The sequence below is a fragment of the Muscardinus avellanarius genome (genome assembly GCF_963383645.1).
Source record: "Muscardinus avellanarius genome assembly, chromosome: 5".
Lineage (NCBI taxonomy): Eukaryota > Metazoa > Chordata > Mammalia > Rodentia > Gliridae > Muscardinus > Muscardinus avellanarius.
Window position 1 is genome coordinate 135,985,746 of NC_137790.1, and position 19,400 is coordinate 136,005,145.

Sequence of the window (19,400 nt, forward strand, 5' to 3'; positions counted from 1 at the left end):
TAGGGACCAGGCCGTGGTGGCAGAGGACAGGCACAGGCACGCTTGGGCCGAGACCTGGAGGCTGAACTGAGAGGATCTCCAGATGCCTGGACAGGGAGACGTGGGTGAAGAGGGGAAGGAAACACAGACGGCCGCAGACAGGAAGCCGGGAGCGCTGTCCTTGGGAGGAGCCTTAGCAAGAGGGAGAGCCGGAGTCCTCTGAGGAAACATCCAAGCGAGATCTCCCCCGCAGCCCGCAGCTGAGCGCAGTTCTGAGGGGGGCCAGGGCTAGTTAGGAACATAGGTCTCTCTGGCCTGTGGAGGGAACGCAGAGCTTGCCCATGGAATGGCAAATTCTAGACAAGAGGCCCGCCCTGCTCAGACTCAGAGGTGGGGGGAGGTGGGGCTGCAGAAGCTCCTCCCGGGACGCCTGCGAGGGGAGCAACCTGGGAGCAGTAGACAGAGGCACAAGTAACTTTGGTTTTTTTTGTTTTTGTTTTTGTTTTTGGTGGTACTGGGGTTCCTACAAACCCTTCTGCCTCCGGGCTACACTCCCTAATTTATATTTTTATTTTGGAAACAGGGTCCCTTAAGCCAGCGCGGCTGGCTTCGAACCTGCGCCATCCTCCTGTCTCCGCCTCCCAAGCGCGGGGATGACAAGCGTGCCCACCTCGCCCGGCAGTAGCTTTGGTTTTTAAAGGAGAAAATCCAGGACTTGTGCGTGCGGATGGAAGGCTGCCGGGGGCAGACTGCAGGACCCTCTAGCGGGCTCCAGGCCCGTGGTCCTCACCGCCTGCCGCCCTCGGGGCCCGCAGGTGCCTCGACTCAGCCTCCCGCCTGAACCTCCTGGCAGGCGGCTTCGGCTCGGCAGGGCCGGGTGCTCCGCTCCTCTGCTCTCCTGCCGCGGGGTCAGCGTGGCCCCTTGCCCTGCAGCCCGGCCGCGCCGCGAAGGCCGGTCAGTCCAGCAGGGCCGCGCTCCCGCCCACACCTCCCCTGCGGAGCCCCGGTGGTTATTTACGTTCTTTACCTAGTGCCCAGCACTCCCGCGGAGGATCACGTCATGGTAATAAATATGCGCGTGAGAGGAAGTCTGCAAAGTAGTTTATTCTCACACGTTTTTGCTGGAAGGAGTCCCTCAAACAACCCAGTGCAGTGGAAACGTCTGAGCGAGGTAGCCACGTGTCAGGTCCGTCTCGCCGTCGGTGAGCGGTGAGCGCCATCTCTGAGGCGCGCGTCCCGTCCAGGAGCTGCTCCTGCGAGGCCCTCCCAGGCCTGGCCCGCCCTACTTCAGGACCGAGAACTGCCTCACCGTCTTCTCGCTCTCTCGTTTCAGTTCTTCAATGTGGGCATCCAGGCGCTCTAGAATGTGATGTGACCTTAATTCCTCCTCTTCCAAAAACTTGGTGGCTATGGAGCCCAGGGGGGTCACAGGCACGGAACTCTGGGAGAGGAACAACCGTGGCGTGAGCGGGAGGCAGCTTATACCCGAGATACATTATTCATGATATTTTCTAGCTAACAAGATTTTCCCCCTGAAGAGACATTCCTTTGTTTTTATCCTAATGACAAAAGCAATAAAAGAAAAATATCAGTAAGTTCTGAAAAATGAACACAGATCTCTCCCTTTCTAGCCCAAGTTGTATTAATGGAAAGCCTGATATAAATGGAATAGATTACTATTGGTCTAAAGAAAATCTCAATTTGGACTTGAATATTCACTTTAGACTTTTATATCCTTCTGTCCCCCAGAACAGAACGTAATTAATGTCTATTTCAAACTCACTTTAATAAGCTAAATGTTACTTCCATCTTAGAGTGCCAAAAATCTATCAATAATAAATCAGATGCCAGTTGAAATCAGTATTTTTCCCTCCCCTAAAATTCTAGTCCACAGACCTTTCCATGCAGTGCTTGGTTTCAGAATTCCGATTTAGAAAGTTAACGCAGGAAGTGACAGGTGTAGCGGTACATTCTATCACGCTGCCCTCAACACTGTGAGTGGCCTCAGAATCACAGCGCCTCAAGAAACACACGTACAACACGCACACGCGCCCCCTTCGCACGGCCTATGCCGAGTCCCAAAACAATTCGCCCTGGCCAGGTTATAATCCCAGTGTCTTCCTCTCTTTTCTCTTTGTACTGGGTATTGAACCCACTGGCACTGTACCTCCACGCTACACCTTCAGCCTTTTTTATTTTTAAACAAGGTCTTGCTAAATTGCTGAGACTGGCCTTGAACCTGTGATCCTCCTTGCTCAGCCTCCCAAGTACTGGAATTACAGGCTGTGCCACCACGCCTGACCCTACAGTTTCTATTTGTGAAAGAGAAGGGGGGTTCAGAAGCGTAAGTCTCTCGACTGTGTTGAGGTTGGGAACCGCACCATCCAGCGCAGGGGCTGAGCTTCCCATTCTGCACTGCGCCGTGCGGTGCTGCCCCGGAGGCGCCACCTCGGGGGAGGTGCAGTCGGCCGCCAGCTCAACCTTCCCGCCCCCGTGGCGTTGGGCGGCGGGTCAGGGAGCAGCCAGACCCACGCTCCTTCGCCAGCAGGGCCACCGAGGTCCCACCGCGCAGCCACACACGGGGTTGCTGAAGCAGATGCAGGGAGGCTGACACGGAGCTGAACGACCATACAGAGCGCGTCAGTTCAAGTCAGAGGAGGTTTTGGTACCAAAAGAGTTTTGTTGCCAAACTTGGGAAGAAAACTCGTTTTCAGGGTTTTTTGGATTACATAATTACAAGTAAGTGAAATAACTTATTTTTAAAACTAAAAGAAAACCTTCCTGTGGACTTGGAACATTAAAAAGTCACAAATACTGAACTTTCAGGAGCACAGGCGATGGAGGACGTGGGCGCCCAGGCAGACGCCAAGACAGTGGCCGGCAGAAGGCAGGCTCCAGGGGCCCGGCAGCCCGGCTCCCCCGCCCCTGCCCGGCGTCGCCCCTGACAGCGCCCCTTAGATGCCCTTCCTGTCTGCACCCAGAACCACCTTTGTATCCAGACATTCCTAGAACCAGCCATTCTAGCACAGAATTGGCCTTCTCTTGAAAAAAAACAGGAAGGTGGATTCTAACTAGGGTTACAGACAAATGAACACCTGAGACTCATGTTTCAGAACTAGGTGTATTCTGAACAGTCATCTTGGCTGGATGATGTACCCCTTCACCAGAGAAACTGTGAGACAGAAATACATGCGAATAACAAAAGACCCCTATGATAGAGAACCAGTAAGGGAAAAAACCCTTTTCACCTAAATATAACTAAATATCACTAGTAAGCTGGCAAGGTCAGAGGGGCTCCGTACCGAAGATAAAAACTCTTCTTGGTCATTCGTACTGTCAGACATGGTCTCAGAGAGGTTGGCCTCGCTGGGCTCCCGCACTGAGGGGAAAGAGTAGGTCTGACACAGGAAGTATGACGGCAGCGAGACGGTAGAGCTGCAGGGGCTGCTTGGGGGGCTCGGGGGGCTCGGCGCCCTGTGCCTGGGCGCTAGGGCGGCCGACGCAGGTCCTCTCGGAGAGTGGAGGCCTGTCCTGCAGGGCTCCGTCTTTAGCCCATCATGTCGGGGCTGGCCGTGGGTTGGCCTGGACAGCAGGTTAGGAAACAAAACAGATGAGAAATTAGAGCCACAGCAGTTCGCTTAACCCTAACGAAGGGGCCGACAGGCAAGGCTCTGCCACTCACAAGAGGAGCCGCCCGTGAGCAGGTGCTTGTGCCAGCCAGGCCCCAGCACCCAGCGCCTGCTGCAGGCCCCTGCCTGGCACCTGCGGCGGCCTGGGGGCGGCCAGGGGCACAGGCCGCAGGGCAGCGTGTGGGGCTGGGGGCGGGCAGCAGGGCTGTGAGTAGGAAAACACACAAGCCACGTGTGTGAGCTGAAGCCCAGGGGCCTGTCACTGAAGCATCTGTTACCTGACCAGGAACATGGGCAGCTGTTTATGAAGCCAGTTCTGCTCCTTACGGGCGGCGGGAGCTGAGACGGGCGACCGGGGCAGGGAGACGCTGCTAGGCCCGCACGCAGAGGGCAGAAGACTAAAGCCCAACTCACCCTCCCCCCGTTTTCTAACCTGCCCAGAGCTCTCCTCACACACTCTGTGCCTCAGAATTGAACACAGAGCGGCGAGTGAGTGCGGCGTTTCTGTAAGTCAGACATTCTGAAAGGAGAGCTGTGTCAGTGACAGCGCGTCGGGAGCCTTACTTGAGCCCAGCTGTGTTGCTGGGCGGCGATGTAAAGGCACCGTCACTCTTGTGTCTGCACATCTGAGTGGTAACTTCCAGCTGAGACTTGGTATCCAGCAAATCTTTCTGTAGTTGTTGATTTTCAGACACTAATTTATTTAATGCCTCAATATAATTCTCCTGAACGTCTGCTAGTGAAATCTCTTTTGCCTAATAAAAAAGAATACTAGAGTCACTTAATTTGTATAAGAATGCATGTGATCTGTGATCCTGTTGGCTGAAAAACACAAGGTTTTTGGTTGTAATTAGTTAACCTATGGCTTTGCTTTGAAAAAAGTGAACATTTGGCTTTAGTCCTATTAGACTAAGAGACTCAGTTCTTCAGCTGAGCGTAGTGGTACACTCCTGTAGCCCTAGGGCTTGGGAGCCTGAGACAGGAAGATTGCAGGCTCCAAACCAGCATGTGGTAACCAGTTCCTGTTTTCAAAAAAAAAAAAAAATACAAAACACAGAGCCGGGCGTGGTGGCACACGCTTGTAATCCCAGTACTTGGGAGGCTGAGACTGGAGGATCACAGGTTCAAGGCCAGCCTCAGTAACTTAGTGAAGCCTCCACAACTTAGTGAGACCCTGTTTCAAAATAAAGAATAAAAAAAATAGGGCTGGGGGTACAGCTCAGAGGTAGAATGTCCCTGGGTTCAATCCCTAGTACCCCCAAAACTTAAAAAGTAAATAGGGCTGGGAATGGAAGCAGGACACAGAAGAGCTATAATTGAGAACTAAAAACAAGGCGAAAGAAGAAAACGGCAGCCACGATCCCCTGCAAGGGGCAGCTGAAGAGCGCTGGACGCCACAGGAGAGTACCACGAGCCCGGAGAAGGTAGGTCAACAACAGGCGCTAACACACATGCTGGTGGGCAGCGGCACTGAAACACACCCATCCTGAACACTCCTACGCAGCCCGGCGTCTCCGCGGATAAGCTTGGAGGAGGCACAGCTGGATTCAAGGATGGCAGGAAGAATTACTCCAAATCGGGTCTTGGTTCCGTAATCATAAATTCTGCTTCTCGTCAAGTCCAGGTATTTCTTGGTGATATAAGGACTATTTTTTTCGAATGACCACAAATTTATTAGCATCCTACAAAATTATGGTGATCTTCTTCAGAGTTTAATGTGTTGGGCTTGGCTCTTTCTCTGAAAATCTTTCTGAAAGGGAGCCAGGACCGGGAGCTGTGAGCACGGATGTCTTTATCACACTCAAGCTCACTAGGATGTACAGCTGCAGTGCATTAATAAAACAACAAAAAAGTGTTGGACAAACACACTTTACCTAAGAGAGACACAGCCCTAAGGTACGCCTGGAACTCACTCTGTAGCCGTGGTGACACCCGCTACGAGACCTTTCCTCACGTGGCGCTCGTGGGATGCGGGAGCCGGACTGCAAACCACCACCGGATTTTACAACGTGCCGCATCTCAGAGCTGCCGCTTTCATTAAGATAATTAGGAAATTTAACAAAATAAGTTTTTAACCAAACACTCCAAGTTTTAGGAGTAATCCCACCCTCCTAGGTGGTAAGCAAGGCTCCCACTAATTGTTCCAACCCTGTGAGCAGCATCTTCACACTCTGACTTCAGAGGGAGCCTGGCTGCCAACGGGGCTCTCTCCACCCGAGTCTGCGGTCAGACCATTACACACTGCTTTAAAAAGCTCAAGACTCGCCTTTTCCAGGCGCCCTTCACAAGTCCCTCAAAGGTGGTATCTTGTTAACAACAACAGGCTAATGGATGCGGAGGGCAATATAAAGCCTGAGTGGCGAGCGCACATCCAACAGCGAGGGCAGCGCGCCCAGCAGACGGCGGAGGCAGGGATCCGCCGCGCAGAACCTGCCTGCCGAGCTCGCCTGAGAGCCCCGTCGGGGTGGGCACGGCTCTCGCAATCCACGGTGCCAACTCCTGAATGTTCTGAGGGTGCCAGGGCGCAAATCAGACGAGGCCTGGGACGGCTGCGCTGCGGCCGGCATGGCTTCCTCAGGGCACGTGGGGGCTTCAGGAGCTGCACACCCCCCCCCAGGGTTTAATTCATCTCTTGCCCTTTCCTCATCCTTGTGGGGTTTGACTCCGGAGAAAAACAAAATCTTTTCCTTACAGTATTAGAGGGATCTGAGGAGGAAGCAGGATTTAAATGAGTATTTTTACCTGCGGCCTTAACTGACAGCATACAATTTCATGGCAAAGACAGCCACAAACCAACCATCTAGACAGACTCCTGCTTTATGTAAAACTTCTGGCTCTGTACACACGCTGCCGTGACCACTTCTGCACATCTCCTACAGGACGGGTTCTCTGGGGACGGGAATCGCTAACGACGCCGAGGCACGCTTCAGCAGGAAGCTGGACGGCGGCCACCAAACGGCCTGAGAGTCGCATCAACCCCGTTCTCGTTACCAGTGCGCGCGAGGCCCGTGGCCTACGTCTTTGCTAACGGGAGCTATGCACTAGTTTTGTTTTTTTGTTTTTTTGTTTTTTTGTTTTTTTTTTGGTGGTACTGGGGTTCCTGGAAGCCCTTCTACCTCCGGGCTACACTCCCAGACCTATTTTTACATTTTCATTTTTGGAAACAGGGTCTCCTAAGCCAGCGCGCGCGGCTGGCTTCGAACCTGCGCGATCCTCCTGTCTCCGCCTCCCAAGCGCGGGGATTACAAGCGTGCGCCACCACGCCCGGCTATGCACTAGTTTTTAAAAGTCACTTTCAAGGCAAAACGCAAAGGAACACTTTCTGTTCTTGAGTACTCGGGAGGCTGAACAGCTTTCCTTGTCCTCTGGGTATTAACATTGCTTCTATGAGTTATATATCTTCCTTTCCCTATTTTTTTCTACCAAATTTGTCTTTGTAGGAAATTCTTACATATTAACAAATATATAACATACAATATATAATATTTATAATGTAATATATACACATGTGTACACATCCATGAACGTACATGTACATATTACACACGTGTATATGCATGCATGTACATATATGCATGTGTGTATATATACACACTTAAATATTTATGTATATACACATGCATGCATATATATGTACATAGACGTACACATGTGTCTGTGTATATGTACTAGGAATTAATCCGAGGGCATTTTATCTATGGGCTACAGTCCCAGCCTGTTGACTTTGGGCGGGGCCTTGCTAACTCGCCGAGGCTGGTCCCTAACCCGTTACCCTCTTGTCTCGGCCTCCCAAGTACTGGGATTGCAGGGCTATGCCAACACACCCAGCTTTATTAATGATTTATGCTACATTTATGCTACATTTTATCTGTCTGCAGATTGTTTCCTACTTATTAGTCTTTTTATGGGGTCTTTTGCCATCCAAAAGTTTTATATTTTTATGTTATAAAATCCGCTATGGCTTGGTGATGCGGAGAGAACCTTATCTATATAAAAGATTATAACAGTTCCCCATTTTTCTAGTTGAAATAAAGTATTCTTCTGTTTTTTGCACACTTACTTCCATTCCAGTCTCTATGAAACAAGAACTACTTGGGAACAAATAGGGAGCACTGTGTAACTACCTGTATTTTGGGAGGTATAACTCTGGAAGTACAGAAAGAGAATATTTTTAGTCTTTGGACATTTGACCTACATCAAGAAAAGAGGGATCATAATTTTTTTTTTTTTTTCAGTACTGGTGATGAAACCAGGGGCATTCTGCCTCCAAGTGACACCCCAGACCTACTTTTTATTCTTTATTTTGAAACAGGGTCTCGCTGAGTTGCAAAGGGCCTCACTAAGCAGCTGCGGCTGGCTTCGAACTTGCACAATCCTCCTGACTCAGCCTCCCGAATGTGGGATTACAAGTGTGAGCCACCACGGCCAGCTTAAATGTATTATTTTGAAAATTATAATTTTATAACAAAATAGTTTAAAAAGTTTTACACTATTTATAAGTGTCAATGTTAATCATATTCTCTTTTATTTCATAGAAGTTTGCATTTCTTCTCCTCCCTGCTAAATTACTCCAATACCTTAAAGGTAAGAATTATATATTATTCATACTTGTGTTCATTATAGTACATACTAAAATGTTTAAAAAATAAATGCTTCTAAAAATATTTAAATATCTTGTATAAATACAATTAAATCACTTGAAATATGATATATCTAATAATGAAAAGGTATCATGAACACAATAAATACAAATAATAAATCAGAACCTAGCATTTACTGTACGCTTACCGAGTGCCAGGTACTGTGCTGGGTCCTTTATATCTGCTCTTCCTACTAACAATACAGACCACACGTATATCTTACCACATACATGATATAAAATCCGTCTTCTCTGCTGGAATGCAAAGTGTATTTTGCTCACTTCCGTCACTTTGAGAAAATCTCTACAGAAGGGTCATTCCACCATTTTAATCTTAACTAATTCTTTATAATACCAATATTTGCAACGTGAATGTTTAAAGGCTTTAAGAGAAGACTTGAGTTTCTACTTATGTACCTCATGTAAACCCAATTCCAATTTCATCACCACTTCAGAAAGACGACGATTTTCTGACTTGAGTGATTCCAGCTGATTCGAAATCTCCTGAAAAGGAAAATGCAGAAATAAAAAATATAATAAATGTGTCTTACAAAATTTGTGTACATAATTTTTTTTTTGCGGTACTGGGGATAAAACCCAGCAGCATTCTACCTCCGAGCTACACCCCCAGCCCTATTTTTTAGTCTTTTTTTTTTAAACAGGGTCACACAGAGTTGTGAAGGGCCTTGCTAAATAGCTGAGGCTGTTGGTGAACTGCGATCCTCCTGTCTCAGCCTCCCGAATACTGGGATTACAAGTGTGCGCCACCATGCCCAGCTGTGCATTAAGTTTTACTAGGCTAAGTTACATTCTTTATCACACACATGCACATGAGGAACACGCTTTCTAAAGGAGTGTTTAAAGAGCAATGTGCTGAATCACATGCGTGTGATTAAACACTGCCGCACCGTGAAAGACCAGAGGTGGGGCCAGCATCCTCCGCCAGCAACTTCTACTTTGGCTCCGCCTCCACCTCCTGTCAAACCGCACGCTCGCTCTCCGTAGCTGGTCGGCCTCACGATTCTTACTTGGGAAGATCCCTGCCTTCCTTCTTCCCTAGCAAGAGTATCTGGTTAAATGCCTCACTGCAACCTTTTTTAACCTAAGTAAAAACGACCCTGGGTTTGGGTCAAGTCACTTCTCTGCGCGCTCTAAGCTTTCTCATAGTCATCTCTGAGCCTGGCGGGAGGCTTCGTGCTGGACTCCCGCGGCTGAATGCCTCCCGGATTCCAGTGCTGACTCCAGCCTTCCGTGGCACTGACTCTGACAGACTCAGGTGCCAACACCCCTCCGCTCGCTCCCCGCTGTGCGTACGTTTCACACACATTCATCACCCTCCCCCAAATGTACCCCGTCCTTTCTCTACTTCATTACGGGGCATCATTCTCCATCCAGTTTCCCAAGCTTGACTCCCAAGTGGCATCTTCCCTTAAACCCGCTTACCACACCCTCCCTCTGCAATCAATACGAAGGCCAGGTCCCTTTGCTAGTCACACAGCTGCAGCACGCCCCCATTTTCCTCTCCCCGCCGCCGTGCCTCCGCTCGCCAGCACTCAGGGGTCTCTGCCCCGACTCCTTCTCTATCCCTGCTGACAGCTGCTCTCCACTGACTCAAGCCCACAGCAGAATGCCTTGCCCGCAGGTAGCCAGCCCCTGCTCCCCAGCCCCGCCCGCCCTCTCCTGGGACCCCTGTGTGCTTGTTCCTCCTGTGACACACCCGTCTCCCTCTGCTCCCGGCATTCCACCTCACACTGAGGATCTTAAGTACTGCGCCCTCTGGGAAGCCTCGTCTAGTGGTCAGACCTGGAGCTCCTTGGGTATGCCTAACGCTGCACACACCTCTGGTGCAGCCACCTCCCACCCAGCCTCATCAATGCCGTGCAGGGACACGGTAGAGGCACCCATGCGGGAGGACAGGCGCCATGGTAGAGGGGCCCATGCGGGAGGACGGGCGCCGTGGTAGAGGCACCCACGCGGGAGGACAGGCGCCATGGTAGAGGGGCCCTCACAGGAGGACAGGAGCCATGGTAGAGGGGCCCACGCGGGAGGATGGGCGCCGTGGTAGAGGCACCCACGCGGGAGGACAGGCACCATGGTAGAGGGGCCCTCACAGGAGGACAGGCGCCATGGTAGAGGGGCCCACGCGGGAGGATGGGCGCCGTGGTAGAGGCACCCACGCGGGAGGACAGGCACCATGGTAGAGGGGCCCTCACAGGAGGACAGGCGCCATGGTAGAGGGGCCCTCACGGGAAGACAGGCGCCACGGTAGAGGGGCCCACGCGGGAGGACAGGCGCCACGGTAGAGGGGCCCATGCGGGAGGACAGGCGCCACGGTAGAGGGGCCCTCGCAGGAGGACAGGCACCACGGTAGAGGGGGCCCGTGGAAGGCGGGCGCGGCCTCACCTTGTGCTCCGCAGCCTTCTCCTCCGCCTTCTGCATCTCGGCTCTGAGCTGCTTCTCCATGTCTGAGGAGGAGCACTTGGCAGAGGCGATGGTGACGTCCCGCTGGTGCAGCTCCCGAGTCAGATGGGAAATCTCCCTCTTCATCCCTTCCAGTGCCGAGCTGTAGCTCTGGTCCGCCTGCAAAATCTGTTCTTTCAACTACACAGAGGCAGAAAGGAAGAGCCCACAGTTAGGAAAAAGCACTGAGATAAAAACACATTAACACTAAGACGCGGCAAGGTGAGCATCAGACGTGACACTCCCCAGAGCGAATCTGCAGAAAATCCGCCATTTCCCAAGGTGCGCGTCTGCGTGGAAGGCAGGGGCGGCCCCGTAATCATGTATTAGGCCCAAAGAGGAGGCGGGTCACGAAGACGCGGGGGTATCAACGTCCCGCCGCCTTAGCTAGGGACAGCAGCTGGGGCCTTCATTTTTTTTTTTTAGCTGCAAAGAATATGATAAATAACAAACAGAGAAAGCAAGAGCAGGAAAGGAGTAGAAGAAATCTCAAAGAATCACGTGATAATTATATACAGCTGCATGAACAGATACACCAGCCTGGGCCAGTCACTGCAGAGACGAAGCGCTCTTCAGACCGCGACAACCGGCGAGGACACCAGCCACACCAGGCACAGAAGGATCATGGCCAACTTATTCAACAACAAAACATTAAAAAGAGCTTAAAGAGTTTCTTTTGGTAAGAAATAAAGTATATATGTTTTAGAAAGCGTTTCATCAAGACATGTTTAAAGTTTTATTAGAGTTCAAAGTAGGTAGGCTTTGATGAACACAAAATAAAAATTAGATGACCAAAGAAGGCAGTTTCCCTGCACACAATCCAGGTGCTCCTCCACTCCCGAGTGGTGGTGGGGACCACGTCTGTCTTCCATGGACAATGAACCATGCTGGCATACTGGCCCAAGCTGCAATCCCAGTGCTCGGGAGGATAAAATGGAGGAGACAGGTCCCAGGCCAGGCTCAGCGAGACTCTCGGCAACCTAGGGAGGCCCTGTTTCAAAATAAATCTCCAGCCGGGCGTGGTGGGCACGCTTGTCATCCCCGCGCTTGGGAGGCGGGGACAGGAGGATCGCGCAGGTTCGAAGCCAGCCGCACTGGCGTAAGAGACCCTGTTTCCAAATAAAAAAAGTATAAAAAATAGGTCTGGGAGTGTAGCCCGGAGGTAGAAGGGCTTCCAGGAACCCCAGTACCACCAAAAAAAAAAAAAAAAAAAAAATTTTAAAAAGCGCTGGAACTATAGGTCAGGGGTAGAATGCCCAGGGTCAATCCGTCAACCTACACCTTCGTGAACACGCGCCCCGTTTTGCAGCCCCTGTCGCGGGCTTCACCTTCTTGATCTCCACACGGTACTCGTTGTTATGTCCCTCCATCTTCTTCAGCTCTTCATATTTTTCCATCAGTTCTTGGCTCAGCTGTTTACATGTTGCACTCACAGATTCTAAACTGTACGACGAAATACAGTTATGTATTTAAAACAAAATAAAAATCCTGAAACCCACAAAGTGCAGTTTCTACCAGCTTTTCCCCCACACTGGAGACCAAAGTCATGGCCTCACACATGCTAGGAAGTGCTTCCCTCTAAGCTACAAGCGCGCGCTTGTCATCCCAGGACTTGGGAGGCTGAGACTGGAGGATCATGGTTTGAGGGCAGCCTCAGCTACTTAGTGAGGCCCTTTGCAACTCAGTGAGACCCTGTTTCAAAATAAAGAATAAAAAATATAGGGCTGAAGGTGTAGCTCAGAGGTAGAATGCCCCGGGGTTCTAACCCCAGTACTGCCAAGAAAAAAATTCCCATTTTTACTTGTTTTTTGAAAGAAAGAAAGCTGTAAGGTATTATTTTATTAATGAACACCAATATTTATATTCACTTATTCCAATTTTACATTTTTCTAAAAATCCCAGGATGTTCATTTATTTGTTACTTACAAAGTACCAAACACTGAGGTTAAAAGGAGGAAAAAAAACAAGAGACCAACCAGTCCAACCTAGAGATGGGCCACTCAGGGCCCACAAAGGCTGAGGTGCCCAAGCTCAGACTGCGAGGCAGCAGAAACAGGTGGAGGAAAAAATAGGGCTGGGGCATCGCTCGGAGGGGGAATGCCCGAGCGCCATCCCCAGAACCGCAAAAAACAAAAAACAAAACCAGAGTGAAGGGCTTCAGAGCCCAGGCAGAGGACACCGCATCATGGAAGAATACAAGGGAGCCCATTAACAAAAAAGCTAGGAAATGTAACTTTTTGTTCCAATATCGAAAATAATACTAGTAAGCCTTCATTTATTCAATCTAAAGTATACATATATACCTCAATAATGAAAACAGAATAAGTATTCCAAAAGGAAAAAAACAAGTGTGGAGGTATGTGGGTGTGTGTATGTATATAATATGTAGAGAAAACACTCAAAAAACACTTATTTCCAAAAACAAAACCAAAAAAGTGTCACTTAAAGATAACCCCAAAAGTATCAAACAGCAATTTTTTGTTCTTTGCAAAAATGCTAATGGTTTCTGTATTGTTTCTTTTATATACAGAAAATGTTAGTGAGCAAATGATCATGATTGATAGGTTTAAATAAAATAGCAAACTCTTCCCAGCCAAAACATTTAGAAGCATGACAAACACAGCTGTTTCTACGCGGACATCACGAGTTCTCTGGGTGTGCTGCGGCATCGGTCAGGATTCAGCCAGCACCCAGGGGACCTCAGGAGCGCGGCAGGAGAGAGGCAGGGCGGCATTCCCCAGGGCCTCTCCCAGGGCACTTCCCGCAAGGGTTTCTGTAGGGGGGAGCAGAACTGAAGGCTCTGAAAAGTGTGAGCGCCCATCAGTGTATAAACAGAGCTTTTGAAGACTCTGATTGTGAGGGAGAACAGAGAAACGTGGACATAGCTTTTTGATGGGGTTACAGGATTAGAGGGTTTTGTTTTCCTCAACAGAAGATATGACGGCCTATTTTGTACCAGTGGAAAGGATCCGGCAGAGACAAAAAGCTGCGTGATGCAGGAGAGAAAAGCGGTCACTGCAGGAACAGGCCCCGAGTGGACGGAAGCCACGGGAGCACAGCTGTGCACCCATCAGGTCACCAGGGTCTGGGGCAGATGCAGGCACACTGGGAGACTGGGTGGCAGAAAGATTTCAACAGAAAAATTAATTGCTTCTGTTTGCTCAATGAGCTAAGAAAGGCCATCTGTGGATGACAGAGAAAAAACCCTTTTCTCACTAAGATTCCATTAGCTTATCCTACCCATGTGATGATCAAAAATTCATCTTAACAGCCTGAAGCTTTTGAAGTGCGTCTGTAATTATCTACCTGCCTTCAAGACGCATCACCTCCGCCTGCAGCAGCTCTTCACTCGCGTGGGTGAGGTCCAGCTGGGAGAGCACGCTGTCTAGGTCCCCCTGTCTTGGGGAGAGGAACTTCCTGTCTGCCTGGGACTCCCCCAGTGGCCTGTGGAAGGACAGAGACACGGAACTGTCAGGACTTTTACCTCTGCAAACAGAAGCCATGCACAGCCGGTATTTCCCACGTTTGTGGTGAATAAGTTCTGTGAAACGCCTCGACTTGTCTCGAGTTAGAAAAAGAACACCAGGCGTACAAGTCGGAATGCTGCTCCCCGCTCTTAGTGGGGACCTGGCCTGCTTTTCACGGGGAAAGCCAGGCAAGATGGCTGCACCACAGAGCTGACACCTGATGTCGTCTGCCCAAGTGAAAAGTTGCAGGAAAGTTCTGGGGAGAACAAATACGCACCAGACTTAAGCCAAAGGAGCAGAGCCCAGGCTATCAGCACCCACTACAAACCTCTCCTAGCAATGACTACTACTTAAAGGTAAACCTGGGCTTAGGAATATCTTTAAAAGGGCTGACTCAATCATTACACATCCTGCCAAGGAAGGGAGGCCTTCCGGGAGAGGCCTGTGGCTCCCTTCAGATCTGGAGCTTCACCGAGCACGGACTAAGGTGTTTCTAGCTTCCTCTATGCCTGTCTCTGTTAGGGACCCAAACTGGAGGCAGGAAAAAACTGACCACACAAAATTTTATAACACTATAAAAATCTAATGCAGAAATTAAAATTGAGTAAGAAAACCCACAATATCATCAAACACAGACCATGAACGTGCATCATGAATATTAAAACTCATGCTTAATACCAAGCCACCGAGTGGTAGTGTGAATGCTGTTTAAGATAAGTATACCTTAGGGCGTCGCCTGTGTGCTGGGCGTCAGCTGCCTTGAATTTTGTTTGTAGCTTCTCCTTCTGCATTTTTGTCTCACGGATGAAATTTTCATGAGACTGAAGACTTGCCTTCAACTGTCTCTTTTCTTCCTGCAGAGCCTGCAAAACACTCAGAGAAAAGGAATAAATTATGACAGTGCTCCCTTTTCTTCTGCAGAGCAGGCAAAATACTCAGGAGTCATACAGTGTTATAATCTTTCTATTTCACGAGACAAGCCAGGAGTCCACCTGTAAGGTACATGGCAGGTACAGCATTAGTTCAGCTGTCACGAGCTGAGCCTTCAGCTAGAGTGGGGAAGAAGCCACACGTTTTGGAGGTTAATTTTTCTCTCTGCACTGGGTGCAGCGGCACATGCTTATAATGCCAGTACTAGGGAGGCTGAGACAGGAGGATTGTAGGTTCGAGGCCAGCCTCAGCAACTTAGTGAGCCCCTCAGCAACCTCGTGAGAACCTGTTTCAAAATAAAAAGATAGAAAGGACTGAGGGTATAGCTCAGAGGTAGAACACCCCTGGGTTTAATCCCTGATCTCAAAAGCAAAACAACAACCAAAGCCCATCCCGCCCCATTTTCCCATTCTGTAACTGGAAAGCACACCTCCAGCAGTTGCTCGGATTCCCTCAGCTTCTCTTCTCTCTGCCGCTGCTCCTGCAGGATGGCCACGTTGGTCCCGACCAGGTCGCTGACCCTCAGGTTGAGGCGCTCTATCTCCAACTCGTTGGCACGGATGGTGTCGCTGGCCCGCTCCAGCTGGCCGCTCAGGTGCTGGATCTCGGACTGGCTGGAGAGCTCCACCGACTCGAGCTTCTGCTTCCGGTTGGCCAGCTGAGCCTGGACACGCGTGAGCAGGAGGGAGAGGGGGCTGAAGACGGAACGGCCGCCGAGTGAAAGCGCCCGGAGGAAACTGAGCTCCCCTTCCGTGACAAGAGAAGCCGCCAGCTCGGGGAGAGTGACGCGACTGCCTCCGGAAGGGCTGGAGGGACTGCTCGGAGGTGAGACGCCGCCCGTCCCGGCTGAGAGGACGGCTGTATGACTCTGCTTCCCTCACAGACAGGAAGTGGGAGCTGTCATACACAATTCTACTTCCTATGTAAACTCAGAATACTGTAAGAATCACCTTCTTCTTAAGTTTGTAGCTCAAGTATCCACTCTCCTCACCTCCAGCAGATGTTACGCTGCATGCAGTTTATTCTGTTTTAACCTTCTTCTCAGCTATATTACACTCAATTGAAATGATTCAAGGTGACCGAAACGGCACGGTTACATTGGAGAAGCAGGAAGACTGCAGACTGTACGCCCGAGGAGAACGGCTGACGGAGGAGAGATCAGATCTAGCGACAGTTTCGGAGCCAGAAGATCTAACCAAATAGAGTCATCTCAAGTCAGCCTCTTCACGATGCCATCTGCAGCTATCTTATACACCTCACTCCATTTCCCCTAACTTTAGGCTCTATCCTAACCACACTGGCTTTTAGCTCCCAAATTACCAGTTTTCACAAGTTTTAATTCATCATCCAAACTGGCTCTTCATCTAATACTGAAGACAGATATATATCTTCTATGTAGGTAAACTTCCCTTATTTAAAATATTTCTAAAAGTTAAAAAAAAACATGATTTTTTTTAAGTATGGAGGATTAAACCCAGGGGCATTCCACTTGCAAGCTACCTCCCAGCCCCTTTTGGGGGGAGGGCAGGGGACTGGAGATTGAACCCAGGAGCTATCTCCGAGCTACATACCTAGCTCTATTTTATTTTAAAACAGCATCTTGCTAGTTTGATGAGAGTCTCACTACTTGCTGAGGCCATCTTCAAACCTGTGATCCTCCTGTCTCAGTCTCCCAAGTACTGAGATTACAGGCATGTAGCGCCTTGCCTGGCAAAAACCCAATTTTAATTTAGAAATATAAGCAGAAATGTTTCTGGGAAAGCTATCTGCTGGCAATTGAAAGCCTTTGTTGTATACTTTAGAGGCCCCAAACCTTGGACTGTACACCAAAGTAACACAAAGTAAATGCTACCGTAATCCCCATATGCCAGAGAAAGGGCCGGAGGGGAGAGGCAAAGAGACAATAGTGTTTGTATAAAGTAAGGTCAAGACTTGAGTGAAAAGAGCAAAAGTGATTTCTGTTTTCACCAGATCCCTACAACAGTCTCTCAGCCTCAGGTGCAATTCACAACAACAACTGCTAAACATACAACTGTCTTCAAACTTCTAAACTGCATCTGCACTCCTTTCCTCCCGGGGGAAATCTGACACAGCGCCCTCAGTAGACTAGACACAGTGAGTGGGTGGGGTAGGAAGGAGAGAGGGCCACAGCCCAGCTTCTGAAGCTCCCCAACCCGGCCCCAACCTGGCCCGTGGCCCAGGGCGGGCAGAACACAGCTGGAAACAGCTGCCCAGTGAGCACACAGGATAAAAGACAACACCCTGTGAAGCTTCCATTCTCCTGTCTCAGCCTCCCATGTGCTGGAGTTACAGGCATGTGCCGCCACCCCAGCCTGAGAGATGCTCGAAGTGTAAATTATACACAAAATTTCAAAGACTCAGTTTAAAAAAACGTGAATGTTGCAATAATTTTTAACATACTAGATTAAATGACACATTATTAAATTTTATTTCATCCATTTTATACTTTTAAAAGAACTATTAGAAAATTTTATTTTATTTATTTATGTGTGTGTGTGTGTGTGTGTGTGTGTGTGTGTGTGTGTGTACTGGGGGTGGAACCCAGGGGCTTTCTACCTCCGGACTATACTCCCAGATCTAATTTTTATACTTTATTTGGAAACAGGGTCTCACTAAGTTGCTGAGGGCCTCACTAAGTAGCTGAGGTTGGCTTTGAACCTATGAAATCCTCCTGTCTCAGCCTCCCAAGCACGGGGATTACAAGCATATGCCACCACGCCCAGCTAGAAAATTTTAAATTACATATTTCTATTACACTGCACTAATCTCAAGAAGCCCTCTTCTAACACTAAGAAAATCAGAAATAATTATATAAAATAATCTTTATATATACATACTTTTTTTTCTGGCACTGGGGATTGAACCAGGGGCTTTCTACCTCTAGGCTATACCCAGCCCTATTTTATTTTTTGTTTTGAAGCAGGTTCTCACTAAATTGTGGAGGACTTCATTAAGTAGCTGAGGGTGGTCTCAAACCTGCAAACCTCCGGTCTCAGCCTCCTAAGTACTGGGATTAGAAGTATGCACCACTGCCGGGCGTGGTGGCACACACTTGTAATCCCCGCGCTTGGGAGGCAGAGACCGGAGGATCGCGCAGGTTCGAAGCCAGCCGCACTGGCGTAAGAGACCCTGTTTCAAAAATATAGAAATAGGTCTGGGAGTGTAGCCCGGAGGTAGAAGGGCTTCCAGGAACCCCAGTACCACAAAAAAAAAAAAAAAAAGAGAAGAAGAAGAAGTGTGCACCACCATGCTTGGCTGAAATAATGGTTCCAATCACTTAGAAATTTTTCTCTTTAATAGCTGGCTTCAGAGGTATTTTAATAAATTGTTAAGTCTTTTTTTTTCCTGCACTAACCACTGCTCCTGGTTTTTTTAAATAAAAAATTTCTCACTCATCACCTAACATTAGCATTCTGGCAGCTTCATTGAAGTGGGTGTAATTATTTCAACAATAACACAGGTCGTAGAGAAAGTAAAGAAACAGCCCGGAAGGCCGCTCACACAGGGGGCCGGCGAGGAAGGCCCAGCTCAGCAGAGACCAGAGCGCCCCGTGGGAGCCCGGCGCTGGGCGGTCTTGGCGCCCTGTGGGCTGCTCGGCCCTGGGCACACTGCTGGGCGCCTGCTCAGGGACAGACGCCTGCGTGGCCACGCCTTCATGCTAGGCTTCCTTGGAAAATAAAAGGCGCTCGCTGCTCTTACCGTATTACTCTCGACAATCTGTCTAGAGAAATCATTTCCAAAGCGCCAAAAAGTGCGCACCGCAAAATCAGAAAAGGCTTTTAACTCAACCCCAAGCGGCCCTTCCCCGCCGTCTCTTACACGTTAGGTGCCCCTAGTAGAATTTGGCAAGATCATGATAAAAACCATTGCTTGGTAATAGGTGTATAGAAGTTTATTTGAATGTTTAGACAAAATGGTCTTACAGCACTGGTACGCACTCCATCCCAGAAAGATCTAATTTTGTTTAGTTTGCCAAGAGGGAAAAAGACATACATTTACAACTAGCATTTTTTTTTTGTTAAAAATCAGATCGTTTTAAACAAATTATCAGAAGAATTATTTAAATACACTTAGTGAGGAAAACAGAGTCTGGCTTTTGAGAGGTTTCTTGTTCTGGCTCTACCTGATTATCGTAAACAAAAATCCCTCTCTACTAACAATGAAGTTTTAATTATATAGTTGAGAATCACAATAGTAATTTTAAATTGGGTGATTTGAAAAAAGGATCTACAATCAATAGTAACACCACATAGCTAAATAGAGAAGTGAAAAAAT

General features: G+C 49.0%; 1 protein-coding gene across 5 annotated transcripts in view; it reads right to left on the bottom strand.

Moving 5' to 3' along the window:
* Positions 1-1,261: 1,261 nt before the first annotated feature.
* The window catches only part of CEP63 (centrosomal protein 63), a gene marked incomplete at both ends in the record, with an annotated part of 40,439 nt that continues 22,300 nt past the window's right edge, over positions 1,262-19,400 (bottom strand). For 2 of the 5 annotated variants that reach the window (XM_080696952.1, XM_080696950.1), the window contains 7 exons: positions 1,262-1,420; positions 8,665-8,751; positions 10,651-10,848; positions 12,036-12,150; positions 14,014-14,151; positions 14,898-15,037; positions 15,535-15,768. In XM_080696952.1, the coding sequence (XP_080553078.1) occupies positions 1,262-1,420; positions 8,665-8,751; positions 10,651-10,848; positions 12,036-12,150; positions 14,014-14,151; positions 14,898-15,037; positions 15,535-15,768 (1,071 nt within the window). Of the gene's footprint in view, positions 1,421-3,281; positions 3,562-4,172; positions 4,364-8,664; positions 8,752-10,650; positions 10,849-12,035; positions 12,151-14,013; positions 14,152-14,897; positions 15,038-15,534; positions 15,769-19,400 lie in introns of all 5 variants that reach the window. The other 3 variants (XM_080696949.1, XM_080696948.1, XM_080696951.1) reach the window with 3 other exon arrangements.